The sequence below is a fragment of the Juglans microcarpa x Juglans regia genome, chromosome 1S (assembly GCF_004785595.1).
Source record: "Juglans microcarpa x Juglans regia isolate MS1-56 chromosome 1S, Jm3101_v1.0, whole genome shotgun sequence".
Lineage (NCBI taxonomy): Eukaryota > Viridiplantae > Streptophyta > Magnoliopsida > Fagales > Juglandaceae > Juglans > Juglans microcarpa x Juglans regia.
Genome location: NC_054595.1, coordinates 23,896,377 through 23,915,445, shown reverse-complemented (window position 1 = coordinate 23,915,445; position 19,069 = coordinate 23,896,377). Strand labels below are relative to the sequence as shown.

Here is a 19,069-nt window from a genome sequence, read left to right as displayed (position 1 = left end):
CTGTGACAGTCGTGTTCCTTCAGCCATGTCGCAGGAACGCTGCTCTAATACCAACTTGTTATGATCCAGGAATGGTTTGGGATTAATTCTAGCAATTTGAGTAGCCAGAAACTCCAAATGTTGCTCACGGCAAATGATAATGCAAATTGACGATTTTTTATTCATAATACCCTGGCCTTTAATAGGCGTTTACAAACTACAAATACTAAGGGAAATAACTGACCCACTTCACATGGACTAATGCGTGACCCACTTAACAAACCATGCCCATGAACTGTAACAGCCCATTGACTTAGTCTAGACCCAACTGAACAATAAAACATGCATAACCGAAAATACCCTTGAATAATAAAGATAATTCCCTAACTTACGTAGCCCTATTAGACTTAGACATTTTGAGCGTGTAACAATGGATTTTCGCATGAGTCACATTAGGTTGCTTTATTTTGTTTATATATGCGTGTACTTTGTCTCCCTTGCATGATGAAATATTGAGAAATTCCTTATTATCACAACTTTTCGTTTTGTTTGGGCCAATTAATGATTTTTGCATAAAACTACTTTTGGGTCGGCTTATTTATGCTAAAATTTAGTCCAGATTTCGTATGGCATGCTTGTGTAGTTCGATCCAGTTATGAGTTGTTGTATAATTGGAACTATACTTCTGTGATTCTAGGGTTTGGTATAAACATGGTCAGGGTTTGGATTGCTTTGATGTAGAATGCATTTTATGCAGACATGGTGATTGTTTTTATGTGCTTTGCTTGAGCCAAAAGTTTTGGGCTTCATACTTTGATTGTTTGTGTTTTCTCCTTTATTTTGTCAGATACTAAATAATAATGTTTTAAGTGTATATTACCAGCCTTGCTTTCTTGGGATATTTTTGCAGATTTTTTCTCCTTCATATGTTACCTAGGTAGTTCAAAGGATGACTAAATGCATACGGTCGAAGTTGTATGCAAGCGAAATTTGTGTCTTCATCATCTCGACCTTGCTTTATGGTTGTAGTACATCCTATAGTACTTTTATTTTTATTGCAAACAATATGAAGTTTGTTGGCCCTGATATGAAGTTTGTATCTCTTCCATATACATTTACAAAATAGGATCCTATACGTATCATTCAAATCTACAGAAGCCTGGGAGGCAGTTTCATAAGTAACACCTGAAAGTATAGCTTTGAGAATAGTCATGGTTTTTTTCCAGACTGCAGCATTTAAGAACCCAATGCAAAACCACTAAGGGATCTAATAAGTTAAGACTATAAATAAATAATGTTTAAAGAATCTGTAATTGCCTTGAGATTTCAGTCTCGAGTTTCTGATTAATTTTCTGTCATATGGAAAATGAGTTCATTACCATGAAATCTGTATTTAAACCATAACTCCTACATTGAATTTGTAGGCATTTGAATATTTAAGTCCAATTCCGGTCTCTCTGTTTTACTAATGTTGACTGAATGAGGTTCCATGCAGTCCCTAGGAACTTCAGATTATTGGAGGAGCTTGAACGTGGTGAAAAAGGTATTGGCGATGGCACTGTCAGCTATGGAATGGATGATTCCATAGCTGACAGTGCTAATTCCCATGTTTCGTCTACTCTCATATGATTCCAAACCATTGGAAATATTTATATGTATATATTTCTTTCATTCATTTGGATTCAGGTTTTGGGTGAAGCTTACCAGTATTGAGTGATCCAGCCCAACGAGAAGCATATGACACTTTTGGGAAATCAAGAATCTCGACATTAGCTTTTTGTTCTTAATTTATCAATATATGTATTTTGAGAGTGATGGTGTTTTGTGTCTTCTTATACTATATGTAGGTAGAATGGAATAAAATTGTTGTCAAATTTGCTTTGAAGATTCATTGAAGGTTACCTAATATTGCAGTGAAGCAATTATCGATCCTGTAATCTTTGTGATACTTTTTGGCAGTGAGCTTTTTAAGGAATACATAGGTCAGCTTGCAATGGCATCAATGGCTTCACTAGACATATTTACAGAGGGGAACATTTTGACACTAAAAAGCTGCAAGAAAAAAATTAGGGTATGAGTTTACAATGCCTCATCAATTTGAGCTTTATGTTATTATTTTATATTATCTTGTATTGGACCTCATATACTCATTTATTTGTACCATTGCTAGGATCTTGTCTTGTTTCTATTGTGAGAACATGAAGTTGGGTGTTTAATCATGATTAAGGGTGTAACCGGTCCAGTTCAGTCCGATTTTGGACAAAATCTAGGACTGAACCGGTATGTATCGATTTTACATTTTTCAAAACCGATTACATCCCCATTGCCCACCTAAACCGGTATCTCCGATTTTACCGGTTTTCGGTTCTGTCTGGTCCGATTTTTCGGTTTTTTTAAAATGTAAAAAACATATAATAAAATGTTACTTCTTATGATAAAATGTTAGTAATAATTTAATATATATATATTATGTTTAAAGCATATGATCAATTAAATTTTTATCTTTAAGATTAAACTTTTATTTTATAAATTATAATAACATTATCTTATATATAATTATATTAATAACATATGATCAAATAAATTACAAATGTTCATATTTAATATTAACATTTTATGTTATAATTTATAAATTGTAATATGAAATTATTTCATATATGATATATAATTATATATAAAAATTTAATATATAATTATATATTATATATAAAACTTATATATATATATAAATATTTTGTATAATATATAAAATTAATTTATATATATATTTTTTCTTTCAACCAGTCCAGTCCCAGAAACTACAGAACCGAAACTAGACCGGATCTGGCCGGTTTTCATAATATAGGAACCGGTCCTAGACCAGACCAATCGGTCCGATTCGGTCCGAACCGGACTGATTTTTCGGTTCAAATTTACACCCCTAATCATGATGGAAATAAAAAATACTTTAGTAAAAAGAAGGGAAAGGGAAATATATGACTGTTGCTTGGGAACTTTACAAAACCCAACCAATCCCAACCACCTAGCTCTCTAATAGTGAGTGATCTATTAAATTCAGATCTTAATACTTACAATAGTTTTCTGCATCCCATTTTCTCCAATGAAAAGTGGTGTGTATCTTGGCTTTATATGCTCTAATCAAATTAAAATATCTAAGTCATATTCTGAAATACAAAACCATGATAGTCCATTTTGTTTTTCTGATTCTGTTTGGTGGTGTTTGTTTGTTTCCGATACTGTATTTCTAAGTGAAGATGAAGAGGACTCTGAGATCGGTTGTGAGGACTCTAGTTTTTGTTAGTCATTCTCCCTTTTTCTCTTTTACGTTTGTGTTGTTTTTCATATTATTTTATACGGGTATAGGTTGTCAGTTTGGTTGCCAAGAAAATATAAGAAAATACAAGGAAAGATTAAAAAAAAAATGATACATAAATTTTTGAATTGTTAAGTTTGGAGCTAGAGAATCCGAATCGGATCATGCTGCTAGATTTTATTTTTAAGAGATTTTTTAACAACCATGCTAAAATGAGTTTCTTTTTTATTTTTATTTTTTGTGCATGTGATTTAGCTTTTGTGATTATTTTGTCCAAAGTTCTTTATTTTAATGAATAAATATAGTACTTCTCAGTTTTGCTTCTTTCAGTATCTTGCTTAACTGTGCATGTTTATTGTCCTAGAACTTACTATTTTTTATTCCGCTTTACCATTAGATACTACAACAACTGTTTTTAATGATGAAAAATGGATAGAGTGATGAATTTAATTTTAGAGAAATGATTGTTCCTCAAATCTTTTTGTGCACTCGTTACGACATGACTATCGAGAGATGTATGGATAATCCGATGCTTAGTCTCGTGAGATTTTAGATGAGAAGGTAAATGAATCTCTGTACAGTTTGTACCTTTGATTTTATGTGGATTGACTTTGATGTTCTATATATAACTTGTATTGACTTTGAACTAAATCTTCATATTGTGTTATATGTCTTTGCAGCCTGGTAAATACGTGTGACAAACTTATAAAGAAGTGCATGAATTGGTAATTAAAGTGGGAAATGCTATGCGAAGTTGTGGTTTTGGGGAAGTAAGTCTGTATTCTATCATCTATTATACGAAAGATGCTTTTCCACCCAATACTTGCTTAAAATATCATCATAAGCAATTTTTGTGTTGATCATTACATTATTAATTATCAAAAAGCATATACTAGGTAAAAGCAATTTTTTTTCAAAAATCATTACATTATTAATCAAAAAAAATTTCTTAATAAAAACAATGTTAATTCTTAAAAATAATCGTATAATTAAATTAGACAAACAACGTTGCTTTTACCTAATATACATATACATATATCCACCTACTGGGCTTCAAGATTTATGTACTTTCGTAGGTCTATATATATATATTATATATATATATATATATATATATATATATATATATCTGTACAAATATGACCGGTACGTTGAAGAGGAAGGATCGGACTACTCTCCATGTTTTACACACCCAAGCTATATACATACATCCCCACCATTAGTGGCAACACTTGAAGCATATTTACCCGCGCTTTCTCCTCCAACTGTTCAATCCTCTCCACAGCCTCCTTCATATCCAACCTTCTCTCCTCATCCTCCTCGCAACAACTCAATCCAATCTTCAAAAGCTTTAGAAGTTCACTCTTACTGTTCTTCACTCCCCCCATGTCTGAATCAAACACTCCATTCGTCTTCTTTTCCTTGATCATTGCGTTGACCCAACCAGCTAAATCTGCATTACGATCATGAGCTTGCATGAGATAGTTCTCTGGAAATTTTCCCGTTAAAATCTCCAGGATTAGTATCCCAAAGCTCCATACGTCGGTCTTCTTTGTTATGCGGCCGTGTTTCGCGTATTCAGGTGATTTGTAAGCTATCATGGTTTGTTGGGCAAGATCTAGGCTGATCACTGGGGCTAGAGCATAATCAGTCATGACAGGATTGAAGGATCTGTCTAGAAGCACGTTCGAGGATTTCAGATGTCCATTGGGCAAGACTAGGGTACTTGGGATTGCATCATATAGGTAAGCCAAACCCCTGGCTACGCCTTTGATTATTCTCAAACGAGTCAGCCAGTCAAGTGCAGGCTTGTCTTCACTATGATTGCCTGGGTAAACAAAAGAAGAATGTCATGCACGTACGTCATGAATCTAAGCACGATCGATGAAAATAACCACAATATTATAAGGAAATTCTCTAGATCCTTAATTAATGTGTGAATCTAGTTGAGCTGATGCTCAGGTTCCTTGGGAAAAATTAAGAAAAAAGATGAGTTGCTAAAAGCATATATACATGTATATATATATATATATACACACACACGTACGTACCATGAAGTGCACTAGCTAAGCTACCGTTCTCAACAAAGTCTGAAATTAACAGCTTCTCCTCTTTCCTATAATAATATGCCACAAGAGGCAGCAAGTTTGGATGACTCAAGTTTCCCAGCCTTCTCATGTGCTCTTGAAACTCTTCCCTTCCCACACTGTTCATTTGCTTGTACCTCTTTACCACCAAGGATTGCCTGCCCATAATCCTTGCCTTGTATGAAGATCCATATGTTGTGCTACCCAAAATTTCGGCCGAGGCTCTGAGCAAGTCATGCAAATCGAACCTCTCTCTGTCATCCCTAACAAACGACAACTTCGGCGCATGCTCGACTTTCCTCGTATTCCCAGTACTACTACTGCTGATCTCTGGCTGTCTTTCTTCCTGTACTAGTACTTGATCTTGGTGTCGATAGGAAGCAACGTTAAACCTGTTTTGGTCTTTTAACGACGTTGATGTTCGCTCTATTAATGGTGATGGTTGCATTTTCATGTAGAATATGAAGTAAATTAGTACTCCAATAATCACTGCTATAAGGAGCCCTGCGAGGACCACAATAAGGGCAAATCTTGAAACTGGTAGCCTTGTACTGCGGTATTTGCATGATTCCAGAGGAGGCCCGCAAAGATATTGGTTACCTACATTTTCGTTAAAATATGAATAAGATTCCGTATATATTGTTTAAATTATATTCACTATAACTTTTGCTAATTTCATTCTAAATGGAAGCTAGCAAGCATGCATACATGAGATGGATGGCTAAAGCAATAATTACCTGAAAAACAATTCGAGTCCATCATGCTTAAGCTGACAGGGATTGGACCCTCCAAATCATTGTTAGAGACATTAAACTTCTTCAAATTCTTCTGTTCAAAACTGGGTATTTGGCCTTCAAATTTGTTTTCATCAAGTGTCAGCACCATAAGCCTAGGCAAGTCAAGAAGGGATGAAGGAATCCTACCCGTAAACTCATTATTTGACAAAAACACTTTCTTCAAGTAACTCATACCCTCAAAGGCATCATCCGGAATCTCTCCAGAGAAATGGTTATACGACAAATACACAGATTTCAATGCACTGAGTTTCTTGATATCAGGCATTGGACCTGCAAGTGTATTGTTCATGAAGCTCAATGTCCTCAAGTGACGCAAAGAAACAAGAGAATCCACGTCTATCGTACCCATCAATCCCTCGTTTTCGAGCTGCAAACCACGTACATTCCCATTCAAACAAATTACACCCACCCAACGTCCCCTGTTTCCTTCACAAGGGCTGACATTAGGATCCCAGTTGTCGAAAGCTTTCGCATGCCCTAACGACTCCTTGAACTTCATGAGGATCTCCGTGTCTGATGCACCAAAAGATTTCATGGCCGTAAAGGATAGCATCACGACATGAGCGAGGGCGAAGATTAATAATGCATGAGGGCTTGGTGCGCGCATAAGCCTAGCCCAGCGCGCACCCGTTAGCATTTGTGCAGCCTGAAGATGATGCCCGGCGAGGCCGTGCGATCACAAATTATGAGTAGAAGGCAAGGTAGTACTTTTGATTGCATGAGCTTTTACTCTCTCATCGATGCCATTGGAGAAATATCAGGATCAATATGATCGACGAAGCTAGCTAGCTAGGATCAAGAACAGAAAATGATGGTACGTACTACAATCATGATTCATGTAAACGAATTATGGCCGGGGAGAAGAAAAGCCAAAGGTTTGGCTAGCTAGCTAATTCGATAAGGTTTGCTTAATTTGAATGCCAGCTAATCAGTTGGGAAGAGGCAGAGAGATATGTAAGGACGGCCTTCAATTTATTTTTCTCAATTTTTTTATGTGAAAATATTATATTTATAATCCCGTGTTGATGACACAATTTCATATTATATTTAAATATTTATAAATTTAAATCTTACAAATTAAATCTAATCGTATTAATATTAATAATATAAATAATATATTCTCACGAATAATGTTACGTACAATTCTTAAATAAAGACTGCATTATAAGTGATCTAATTAATTTTATTTTTAAAATTTTTTTTAAAATTACAATAATATCTTTATTAAAATAATATTGTTTTATATTTTATTAAGAATTTGTACATATAATTTCCATTCGAAGATTATAAATAAAATTTTTCTATTCTCACGCCCACTTTTAAATAGAATAACCATTATTTTCTGTGTACGACAATGCCATGTCATCTTTCCAATAATGGTGATCTTGTTCAGTACATGATAATTAACTGTCGAATGAATAAATAAATTGTCCTCGTTTGTTTATTACTTAATTAACACGACATATGATCTGATTTTTTTCACTGTTTTAATGTATGGTGGAAGATCAAATTAATTACTGTGATGAATAAATAAATTGACCTCATTTATTTATTATTTAACAAGGCATATATTATATCTAGCGATTTTTCAGTACTCTCTTATAAGGTTTACGTTCATGATCTACTGCAGAAGAGAATTAATTAATTACGATGCAATTCTACCATGATAGAATTCCATTTTATTAAGAAAAACTCTACTTATCATTTTTCACACCACACATCAATACATGATTTGTTATTTTTACTCTTATTTAAATATATACATATTGATATTGTGTAAATATGTGTTTAAATAAAATAATAAAAATAATAAATCACAAGATCCAATTGTATTAGATGGAACAGATCATGCATGATCTACTGATAATCTAGTTGGGACTTGTTTGTTTTCAGAAATGAGATGAAATAAGTTGAGATTAAAGTTAAAAAATTGAATAAAGTATTGTTAGAATATATTTTTTAATATTATTTTTATTTTAAGATTTGAAAAAATTGAATTGTTTATTTTATTTTGTATTGAAAGTTGAGAAAATTGTAATGATTAGATGAGATATTTTCTGAAAACAAACGAGACCTCAATTCCGCGCTTCCTTAATCCTCTGCCACTCACTTCCTCAAAAAATTCGGAAATACTGTTTTATAAGTTTTGACCAAACTAGCAGCATCTTATATCATATGATGTCAGTGTAAATTACCAAAAAAATACTAAAATTATTATTTAAGAAATTATTCCGCTTAGAATTATGGGAAATAGAATCGCATCTGAGCGCTGTTATTATTCTTCACTAAAGAACGCCACAACATGATACAATAAGAAAATTACTTTTATAGACAGTTTTACATCACATCTCCACTTAATTAATATGTAATTTTTTATTTTTATTTTTCTATCTTAATGGTCAAATATGTATGTGTTTAGATAAAATAACAAAAATAATAAATCATATATTAAATAGATAGAAGAGAGTTGTGTAAAGTTTCCCTGTAGCATTTCTCTGTATAGCAATATACAGCATACACATTAACCTAATATTAACCTAGTTATAAGTTAATAACTCCTCTTGAGTAGCATCATTTGTGAGAAGCTCTGCCACTAAATGATGGCTCTGTCGATCTCCAGTAAAATTCAGAGTATGAAAGAGATATATACAGTTATACAGATGAGCTTTTCAACAATTATACTGAATATGTAATATGTGTATTGTCTACCTCACTCGTCTATCTCTATTCATACTTAGTACTATTCATACTTATTGAGAAAGTTGATATGGTTGGTGCAGCATTTTCGTTCGCATAAATGATATTTTATATTATACAACACCTTTTATATAAATAATACTTATTTTTGTCTAAAATTTAAAAAAAAATGTTAAATATTTTTAAAAAACTAACTTTACTTTTGCCTACGATAGCACATTAACCGTAGCACACCTGAAGTGACTTTTATTTTTTATTTTTTTCTTCTGTACGCTAGTTTTTTTTCCTTTATACACCGAGCAGCTCACTGTACTACATTACCAAGCAGGTCCGTAGCATATTAGCAGTTCTACACATAAGGTGTGTTGCGGCTGCAATCAACAGTAGACTGATGTAAAGATTTATTCTTTTTTTTTCTCTACACATTGAGCAGCTCACTGTATCACATCACCGAGTAGATCCGTAACACATCAATCGTTCTACATGTAAGATGTATTACAGTTACAATTAACAATAAGCTGATGTAGAGATTTATTATTTCTTTAATATAAAACTAAAGAGTGCGGCTATACTCCGCACGCTCTACGTATAAATTTTTTTTTTTTTTTTTTTAAACGCAGCACAGGGTGTGCTGCGGCTGCTGCAATAAATATTTTCCCAAAACTAAATTGGGGCCTGGGGGAAGCATCCAATTGCGAGCGTTGACGGTGCATGGACATGGAATCCAAAAGCTGCCCGAATTCTCACCCCACTCTCCTGATTCATGGTACATCGCATATGGTCACTCCTCTTCTTCTCCTCTTTGGCACGACACCGACGGAAACACTTTGATTTCCTCATTTCCTCTCTCGCTATCTCTCCCTCGCTCCCTCCCCACCCCCCTTCCTCTCTGACATTTTCTCTTCGATGGCACAGACCGAACTGCGGGAGAAGCAAAGGAACGCACCGGAATCCCCTCAGAATTACGACATCGTGTGGGAGGAAATGGAAAGTCATAGGAAGAAGAGAAAGAGGAGGAAGCGAAAGAGAGTAATTGTCAAAGATGTTGAAGAAAAGAAGAGAGAAGAAGAAGGGGTTCTGCGAAGGGACCCACTCGAGGTGTTCGGTACGGACATGATGTCGATGATACTGAGTAACCTCGACGCACGCAGCGTGGCACTGTCTCTTCTCGTCTCCCGTGGTTGGCACGGGTCGCTTCCAGTGATCGCATATGGGGCCCCAAGGTCAGTCAGTGCCCTTTAAAATTTTCTCGGTTCAAGCTTGGGTTTTGGTGCTTTTTTTTTGTTTTTTCGGTACAATTTGGGAGTTGGGTCATGATTCCTTTGTTTGTGTTATTAATGTGTTCGGCTCTGTGCCCAACTGGGAAGTTGGAATAGACAATGAGATCCATTTTTTGGGGGTAACTTCGGTTTGTTAGAACTTGGGATTGGGTAGAGGTTCTTTTGTAGAGTTGGTTTATTTATGAAGGCGTTTTTTTTTTTCCTGTACAATTGGGACTTTAACCCTAGAAAATGAGTTTTTGATAACATTTTCAACTCTGTGTTTGTAGTGAGAGTAATAGCTAGCACATCATGGTAAGTTGTTAGCTTGCCGGAAGGGGTAGGTTGGTAACCATCGTAGTGAGACCCCGTGAAAAAATGATCCAATATTCTTTTTGATGTGGTGCATATGGAATGAAAGGAACGGAGCTTCGAATACAGCACAAGGGCTATTGCGTTTTTTTAAAGCACTGTACCATTGGATGTCAGTCACTCTGTCTTTCTAGTCTTAAGTTTCTAGGATTTTTCTGGCTCCTTTTTCCTTCTCAAAATAGGAACTTTTAATGTATACTCCCGTGTACCCTCTTTTACAAATTATGGTCGCTAATAAAACTTATCTAGCTTATTAAAAAAAAAATTGCACTTTTTAGCATATCAAGCTTCGGATTGGCAATCAGATTTTGGCACAAGGCCCGTTTAATTGGCTCGCACTGCAGGGTGCTACAGACTCCTTTGCCCTGCCTTGTCTAACTTGGTTGACAGCTACTCCTATACCATACAATTTAAGCTGCAACTGACTAGAAACGTATTTGTGAACAATGTAGAATAAATAGTAGTAAATGGATACAGACTGAGGTGTGAACTGTATTGTTATATGTCTACATTAAACAGGAACCACAATGCTTGATGGGTGGACACTACCCTCCATAGTTACATTATATATAGAAGTTTCTTTGGAGAATTTTTTTCCCATGCTATCATTTTTCAAGACGGGGGTAAGCAATTATGGGAAAGTTGAGGTGATGCGAATGGTAATCATCCAAGTCGCTCTACAATGGTGAAATCTTGGAATAGGATTGAGGCTGCACAATCCTATGCTTGGATGTGTACTCTGTAAGTAAAGATCCTTTTTTCCCACCAATGAGATATCCAGAAGGACTGCAGTACCCTCAGAAGTGTAGAGGATAGGAAGAATGATGGTCATGTTGGATTCTTATTCAGTTTCCCTATACTTGAAGGTACAAAATTAAGAGTCGGATCACACCCATAAGAACATGTCTGCCTGTTAAGGAAGTAGTTTCATTTTCACATCCATAAGATGCTGTAGAAAATGAGTTTGAAGTTTGAATGATGCATGATGTAGTTCTCAGCCTTATTTTTTGTCCAGGAAAGTTTTAGACCTACTACTATCCGTTTTAATTCCAACCCACTCACTTACCGTGCGAATAACCGCTTGCAGCAGCTTCTTCTTTTTCTTTTTCTTTTTTTTTCTATTTCAGCTCAGTGTGTTAGGTACACACACCTAGCAAGGTAGTTGTCCATGCTACCAAGATCCTCCAACCTCACAGAACATTGACTTCAGGCAATTTGATCCTGTCTCTTCGTAAAAAACACTTACCCGCAACCTCCCAAGTATCTGCAAAACTCTGCTTCAGGGGGATTTCTTCCTAGCTATTACTGCCAAGGATCATTACTTATGAGCTAGGTGGCACCATATTGTAGCTTTTTAGGAATACACCTAGTAAGGTACACACCTAGGAAGGTAGCCCTCTATGCTCCCAAGATTGTCCAACCTCCCAAAACATTGACTTCGGGCAATTTGATCCCACCTCTTTTAAAAAAACACTTACCTGCAACCTCCCAAGAATCTGCAAAACTTTTCTCAAGGGGTGACTTCTTCCTAGCTATAACTGCCAAGGATCATTACTTATGAGCTAGGTGGCACCATATTTTAGCTTTTTAGGATCACTGTAGCATCGTGCTGAGCTTAGATTCTCTAATTCTCTCATCTATTGCTACTTATCGACATGTATACCTGGCAATTCCAATGGTATACTTCATACTAAATAGAAATGATTGGGAAGTGTAGCCAACTGATCAAGGCATGAGTCTGCAAAACTTCAACTCGTCAGTTTGAACCAACTGGTTTCTACAGTGACATTTTGCTGCTTATTATCTATTCTACCATACAATATTTTTTTGGGGTACAAATTGTGGTTTATTTGCTTTTTGTTGAGAGTTTAGCTGCGAGCACACACGCAAAATATATTGTTCGTAATGGTAAATTTTTCAGTGAAGCAACTTAAGTTCATTTCCATAGTGATGAAACTTCGCGTGGTAAGGAAGACTAAACTACGCTTTATCTTTTATCTTTTTATCTTTTTTCAGTTGGAGGAACTGTGGGTTGGGAAAGCACACATACCTCGCCTGTCACAAATCCGGGGATTATCCAAACTGACCGCTTATTCATTAGCTGTCAGGGATGGCAAGCGTGTAACTCTCTCTCTCTCTCTCTCTCTCTCTCTCTGACACAAGCACACAAAAACAAATGCACATTTCTCATCCCCGATTTTTTATTTTATTTAAGGGGTGTTTTGTGAATGACTGTTCCTTTGTTGTCAGAACCGTATCAGGAAGGATGATTTGTGTGATCATGTTTGGGAGTTTCATTTTAACAAGGTATGTGATTTTTCGAATTAGGTCCTGGCCATTGACACAGTACCTTTTAATGAAGGGTATGCTGTGGTGTTGATTTATGTGCTGAAACTGACCATAACATGTCCTTGTGTGTGTGTGTGTGTGTCTGTTTTTTGTTTTTTTGGGTAAACAAAATTTAACATGTCAATAATACAAAGTTCTGCTAGGTGCATAGATCAAAGTATGGTTTTCCGGGTAACCATTTTAATAATGCAACTTTTGTGAATGTATTGGGTATGCCATGAAGTAAGAAGTAAAGAATTTTTAATGTTTTCCCTGTAGCATAAACAAGAATTTCATATCAAAACATTTGCATGGATTAGACTCATATTCTATTAATTATGACTACTCTCAAATGATTTTGCAAGGCCAGAGAACTCTTTTTTTTTTTTTTTTTCGGTGCTTGTTACCTCCTTTGACTCTTTAATTAGTTAGATCAAAACCTCAAGGGGTTGGCCCAAGCAGTAAAGGCCTTGGTCTTTGGGTATCACTCCCTTCAAGGTCCAAGCTTCAACACCTCATGGGCGCAAACAACCCTTTGGAGTCACACCTCCTGGTGAAAAGCCAGCGATTTAACCAATTCTGTGTAGGGAAACTTCCGAGGGTGCGGTGCACAGAATCGGGGTTTATTTTGTAGGGGTGGGTCCGAAGGGCCCTGCCTTGGAGAGATTCCCCAACATCCAAAAAAAAAAAATAGTTAGATCAAACTCTGTTGAGTAAGCTTTTTGTGAATTTAATTTCTCCTTGTCCCATAGTTAGTACCAATTTTAGGGTTACTATATTGGTTTCATTTGATATTCCCCCCACTAATTCTCAAACTTTGGTATCTCTGGCTCGTATGTGATGTTTGTCACCCTGTGAGTTGTGCTTCTATGGTTATATGAGTCCAGTTGCCATTGTTTTGGATTAGCCTAATTGATCAATTAATCTGAAAAATACCATCGTTTCCCTCAGGGGGCACCTGAATATTGGCGAAATCTTGATCCTTATTGGAAGGGCACTGGCCTTCCGATGCGCCGCTACTTCCACCCAGACGGGAGCCAAAGCGCAGATCCTGATGATAAGGTATGGGGTGGTCATGAGTGCTGCTACTTGACTGTCACTAGCATTGTTGGCGAAGACAAAATCAGGGAACACTATGTGAGGATAAACCGATGGCCTCGAATGTCTGTGTCTAGGAAGCAGGACTGGAGCTGGGAATTATCAAACTGCCTTTATTCTTACTCCAGCATCCCCGATGCTGATAGGGAAGGTGGTACTGGGCCACTATCTGGACTTGTGTAGTTTTTTTTTTTTTTTTTTTTACTTGTAAATTAACCTTTAGGGCTTGCCGGTTATCTGAGTTGGGGAATATTATGTATGTTTGGCAGAGCTAATAAATTATTCCAAAATGTAAATGTGTCTCTAGTGACCCAGTTATGGCTGGTTACAGCTTTTTTAGGTATGTTCAATATCACATTTCTCCCTCTTTTATTCTTCCAAGTTGTGGTTGCCAAATTGTACATTAAGATTATGTTTGGTTGTTGAACCAAACTCAACTCATCTCAAAACAATTAGTAATAAGACTCACTACTTTTTCAACTTCCCATAAAAAAATTAAACTCATCTCTACTTACTTCATATATTTCAATCTAAAAAGTTAAATCCATCTCAACCTAAAAAAAATTAAATTCATCTCAATAGGATTCACAAAATATTATTATTAACTCAACTCAACATCCAAACGTAGCCTAACTTGATCTAGCATGGTATATTAATCCAATTCAGGGCGTGCATTGAAATCGTCACACGTCTCAAGTTGGTCTCATCCTGTGTACAACGTGAATTCGGTGTGCACATTGATTGAACTGATCTAAACGTCCTTCATTCCGAGAGTAGTCGAATACATCCTTTGTTCCAAAAGTAGTCAAATTTGGATTAGGTGGTGGCATTGAGGATAGAATCCATCTGATTTCTGTGGAGGTTATTCTAAACTTCTAAACATTGATTGAACTGATCTTGATGGTTTTGTACCTCAACCCATAACGCAATCATGCAGCTGCTGCTAGCTTAGGCCTCCTTGCGGCTCCCATCACTGCCAAACTCGGTGATTAACACTACAGGCAAACCTCCATTGACTATGACTAGAGTTCCATCTTTACATCCACCAAAATTAGAGTTTTTCCATCGTCACAGTGCCACCCCCAGTTTCACCGTGATGATCCATTACATGAGAGACAAAACTCTGGTTTACTTAACAGGGTCGATGAAAATTTACATTCCAGCTTTACCACTGAACTAATTTCAGCATCCCTTGCCACTTGAATACAACAACGAAATTATATCACACCATTCACACCAATTAGCTTTACCCAGCATATTACTTGTTCACTCTCATTGCCACCACTCCAATACCGAAGAATATGTGACAACTATTTTCAACGTTAATGCCATGGTATGATGAAACTACCCTATTATACCTTCCGGTCCTAATTTTATTGCAAAGATAAAGGGTAGGCGAACATGGGATAATTATTAAACATAAACTGTTAGAGTTTGCAAGGCAGGTAAACAAATAAAAAAGTTTCAAATATATTTTTATTTTCACACGATAGGGCTCTGAGCAACAAAAGAAACTTGCTTGAAGAGAAAACAATCCAGTCTCGATGATTAACATCAACCACAAAAATAACTGCAGTTGGAAGAGTATCACCAGACATCAGGTCGGAGTTCACCAGTCGCTGGAGGCACCCATTTCCCAGAGTTGTAGACATTTTCACCAACTTTCCAACCAGGCACGTCCTTCATCACTTCAGCCTCATACTCAAGATACTTCTTCCACTCTTTGACAAATCTACAGATGGCAGACAACAGACAGAATTAGTATCCTGAAATTTGGGGGGTGTAACATAGATGTCATGGGTGATGTTCCTTGATTACCTTTCGTCTTCCTCAGCTTGAAGAACAGGCAATATTGCTCTCCGGGAAGCATATTTTTCTTCCTTAAGTGCCCTACAAGAGGCATATATTTTAAGAATATAACACCGTTTTCAAGGAAATTTCATTTTCAAATCTCAAAATAAAAATAACATTTAAAAATTATATTCTAACAATATTTTAACTTCATAATATTTTTTATTCAACTTTTTCTCTCTCTTTTTTCAAAAACCCAAAAAATACTTAACTCAAACTATCTCACTGCTATTCACAAACCATCTTACTACTATTCACAAAATTCTCATATGATCTCATTTCTCAAGCATCCCCTAAATCATCTTGCCTTCCTTTATGTGTCTTATGCCCTAAAATCAGTTGAAACTCTAGAACTCCATGTATAGCCAATAAGAATGTACATGCTTGTTACTCCCCACAAGTAAAAGTTAGAGGCAAAACAAATATCAGGGAAACATGATCATCCAATCCAAATCTTCACTTAGTTATTGCAATACAATAGCAGCAGACCCCACAATTGGGGCATCGAATACGCATAACAATAATTACTTGTTTATAACTTGTTAATATAGAGTTTCATATGCTTCCTTCTATTTAAGAGATAGGGTTGAATTAGAATTCTTGGAACAAATCACAAAAGTCAATATGGAAGTGGCCCCCACAGCCAATGGTGGTGTCTTTGGAGGAAAAGGAACGAAAGAAGCTTTAAAGATCGCAAGCATACAACAGACAAGCTTAGAATTTTCTCTTCAACACTTTATTCCACTAGTCAATTGTGATAGATTTCATTGAACCGAGTGTATCCATTACTTCCTTTTACCAGTTGTTAATCATGCTTAGGTAAGTCTCTTGTATATGTCTTGTGTACGTGGACTACTCCTATTGCTCCCACAAATAAAATTCTGGTTTGCTTATAAAAAAAAATCACAAAGTCATAACGTTGACTTTACAGGGAGTTCCAATGACATTGTTTTAACACTACGATGACCACTCTGGTTCCACAAAAATTCAATAATAGTAAGTGTAGATTTAAAATTCACTAAACTAGCATGCTAGGCGATGCTCTGTATATTTTCCGTATACTTGGGCCTTTGTCTATTTTTATGATCAATACAATTTTGTTTACCGATAAAAAAGTGTAGATAAATTATTACCATCAACGGAAATCTTTTTATCAGTAAATAATAATTTTATTGAATATAGAAAATAGGCATAGTCAAGTAGACGGAGCGTATACAGGAGCAATACCTATAGTTTTTAGACTAGGGATACAAGGAAGTCATGAACATTCATGCCATTACCATCAACAAAATTAATTCACACAACATGAGTCACTCAAACTTGAAAGAATTGGAGAATCACTGGATCGTTATCAACCCACGTAACTGAGATTACCACTTGATGAGACCTGATTTTCCCTCCTAATCATGACATTGAGTGCACCAATGTTCTCAGATTACGTTCTTGCAAGTATCGATTACACCACACATATACATGGAGCAATTAAGCACGCATAGGCGTTGCTCTTGTATATGTCCCGTACACTTGGGCTTTTGCCTATTCTTTTGATCAATCAAATCTGGTTTACCGAACTTACCAAAAAAAAAAAAAAAAATTGTTCACCGATAAAAAAAAAAAAAAAATTACGAGGAACTTCACTTGTTTTCCCTTGTGCAAGACAAGGAGATTTACTGAAACTAAAGCCTAAGTGGACCCTCAGATGCATCATAACATATGGCCGTTTATTAATAGCGGATAATTGTGATAAGGACTTTCCCATAGGGTTCTTCATTAGGGAGCTTCTGTTGGAATTGCAACATATGATGTTTCATTTTGAGGAACTTACATAAGCCCCTCAGACTTTAGGGTTGGTAACCAATCAAACGCTCAAATCTTTAATTTTTTTCAATCAAAACCCTAAAACTACCAAAAATGTTGAAATTCCGTAATTCTATAGGAACCATCTGGACACACATAATGGGTACTCTAAGGTGTGACCTCAGCAATCATATCTAGTTTCAATGGTCATGACAGTGAAGAGACTGAGGATAATAGTTGAGAAATGCTGACCTTCGGATCTTGTTGCCCTTGCCGACCTGGTACATGCCCCAGGAGAAAGCGCCGAACGTGGCGAGGAAGATGGCCACGGCGCTGGGGCCCTTGTTGGGAATTCTACGAGCGTATCGGACCGGCGGGAACCCACCCGGGGGAGGCCCGTCTTGGAGGATTGGCATGTCCTTCACGCTCGCCATCCCTGGCTTATTCCTTATCACTGCCTCCGTCATCTTTGGTCTCTCTCTCTCTCTCTCTCTCTCTCTCTCTCTCTGGGAATATGGTAGAACGGAAACACGGGAGTCCTGAGGAGCTGCGTGGGTTACGGTGGGTAGAAATTGGAGAAAGAGGCCTCGGAGGAAATCTAAAACGCCGCGAGCAAATTCCTGTGTGGCAGCGGTGGGGAGTCTGGACTCTGGCTGTCTGCGGACGAGAGTAGGTCCGTTTGGATAGGCACTTGCTATCGTCTCATCTGATTTTAATATTTAAATACTATTTAAATACAAATATTTTGTAATTTCATTTTTCATATATTTTTATTTCCTCCTTACAATTTTTTAAAATTAATAACAATTTGATTTTTTAAAATTAAAATATTATATTTTGATAATATTTTAACTTTTATTTAATTTTACTTTTTAAAATTTAATAAAAAATTTAATTCAAATTATTTCACACTCTTACAAAAATCATTCCATTATTATTTAAAAATTTCTATCTCATCTAACCAATCGATATTGTCGATGGGAGAGTGCAAGGTCACTAACATGTCACACATACCTGCCCAGGATGGCCATATATGACACATTGGTGAATTCTATACGAACGAAATAAGCAGATTGTTTAATATAAATGGATTTATTTTAAACGGACGGATCGAAAATATACTATTAATAAACAAGTCAGTTATGGATCAATATGCGAAACTCGCAAACAATCCGTATAATACAAATAAATTCTTTCAAATTTTATAAATATTTCCGGTTTGGATACCGTCATCCAAAGCTGTACGGAAGTAAGTTTTGTGTAACCAAACACTAGTACCACCGTCCGCCACTCTCAACTTCTGTTTGGGAGCTACTTTTGGCATTTTTTTTTTTTTAACTTTGTGATTAAAAAATTATTTTTAATAATATTGTAATTTTTTTAAAAAAATTTATATTTAAAAAATACATATAAAAAAATAAATCAAAAAAATGTACACCAAAATAACTAACAGTAGTTCCCGCTGAAGCTGGGAGCGGTAGGCGTAGAAGC

The 19,069-nt window shown here is 36.0% G+C and overlaps 2 protein-coding genes and 1 pseudogene across 3 annotated transcripts; 1 reads left to right on the top strand and 2 right to left on the bottom strand.

The window, feature by feature from the left end:
• Positions 1–4,444: 4,444 nt before the first annotated feature.
• Positions 4,445–7,014, bottom strand: LOC121247095 (annotated as a pseudogene).
• Positions 7,015–9,560: 2,546 nt separating this feature from the next.
• Positions 9,561–14,311, top strand: LOC121247520. Of its 2 annotated transcripts, none has more exons than XR_005937251.1 (4): positions 9,561–10,096; positions 12,521–12,625; positions 12,755–12,811; positions 13,784–14,311. XR_005937251.1 is itself a non-coding variant. In XM_041145865.1 (4 exons), the coding sequence occupies exons 1-4, from the start codon at positions 11,326–11,328 to the stop codon at positions 14,111–14,113; spliced, it is 537 nt and encodes a 178-aa protein (XP_041001799.1). In that variant the 5' UTR covers positions 11,139–11,325; the 3' UTR covers positions 14,114–14,311. The 2 variants fall into 2 exon arrangements, 1 of the variants encoding a protein (XP_041001799.1); XM_041145865.1 differs by lacking the exon at positions 9,561–10,096 and adding an exon at positions 11,139–11,370.
• A 1,011-nt stretch (positions 14,312–15,322) lies between these two features.
• Positions 15,323–18,276, bottom strand: LOC121247119 (NADH dehydrogenase [ubiquinone] 1 alpha subcomplex subunit 13-A). The gene is made up of 3 exons (XM_041145461.1): positions 17,831–18,276; positions 15,749–15,820; positions 15,323–15,662 (listed from the first exon to the last, which is right to left on the bottom strand). The coding sequence occupies exons 1-3, from the start codon at positions 18,043–18,045 to the stop codon at positions 15,518–15,520; spliced, it is 432 nt and encodes a 143-aa protein (XP_041001395.1). The 5' UTR covers positions 18,046–18,276; the 3' UTR covers positions 15,323–15,517.
• Positions 18,277–19,069: the final 793 nt, after the last annotated feature.

Coding starts and splice junctions, on each gene's coding strand:
- LOC121247520 (XM_041145865.1), top strand. CDS start 11,326: ATGATGGTCATGTTGGATTCTTATTCAGTTTCCCTATACTTGAAG. Junction 11,371..12,520: donor CAGTTTCCCTATACTTGAAG/GTACAAAATTAA, acceptor ATCTTTTTTCAG/TTGGAGGAACTGTGGGTTGG. Junction 12,626..12,754: donor CTGTCAGGGATGGCAAGCGT/GTAACTCTCTCT, acceptor CTTTGTTGTCAG/AACCGTATCAGGAAGGATGA.
- LOC121247119 (XM_041145461.1), bottom strand. CDS start 18,045: ATGACGGAGGCAGTGATAAGGAATAAGCCAGGGATGGCGAGCGTGAAG. Junction 15,821..17,830: donor AAGGGCAACAAGATCCGAAG/GTCAGCATTTCT, acceptor TGCCTCTTGTAG/GGCACTTAAGGAAGAAAAAT. Junction 15,663..15,748: donor CAAGCTGAGGAAGACGAAAG/GTAATCAAGGAA, acceptor TGCCATCTGTAG/ATTTGTCAAAGAGTGGAAGA.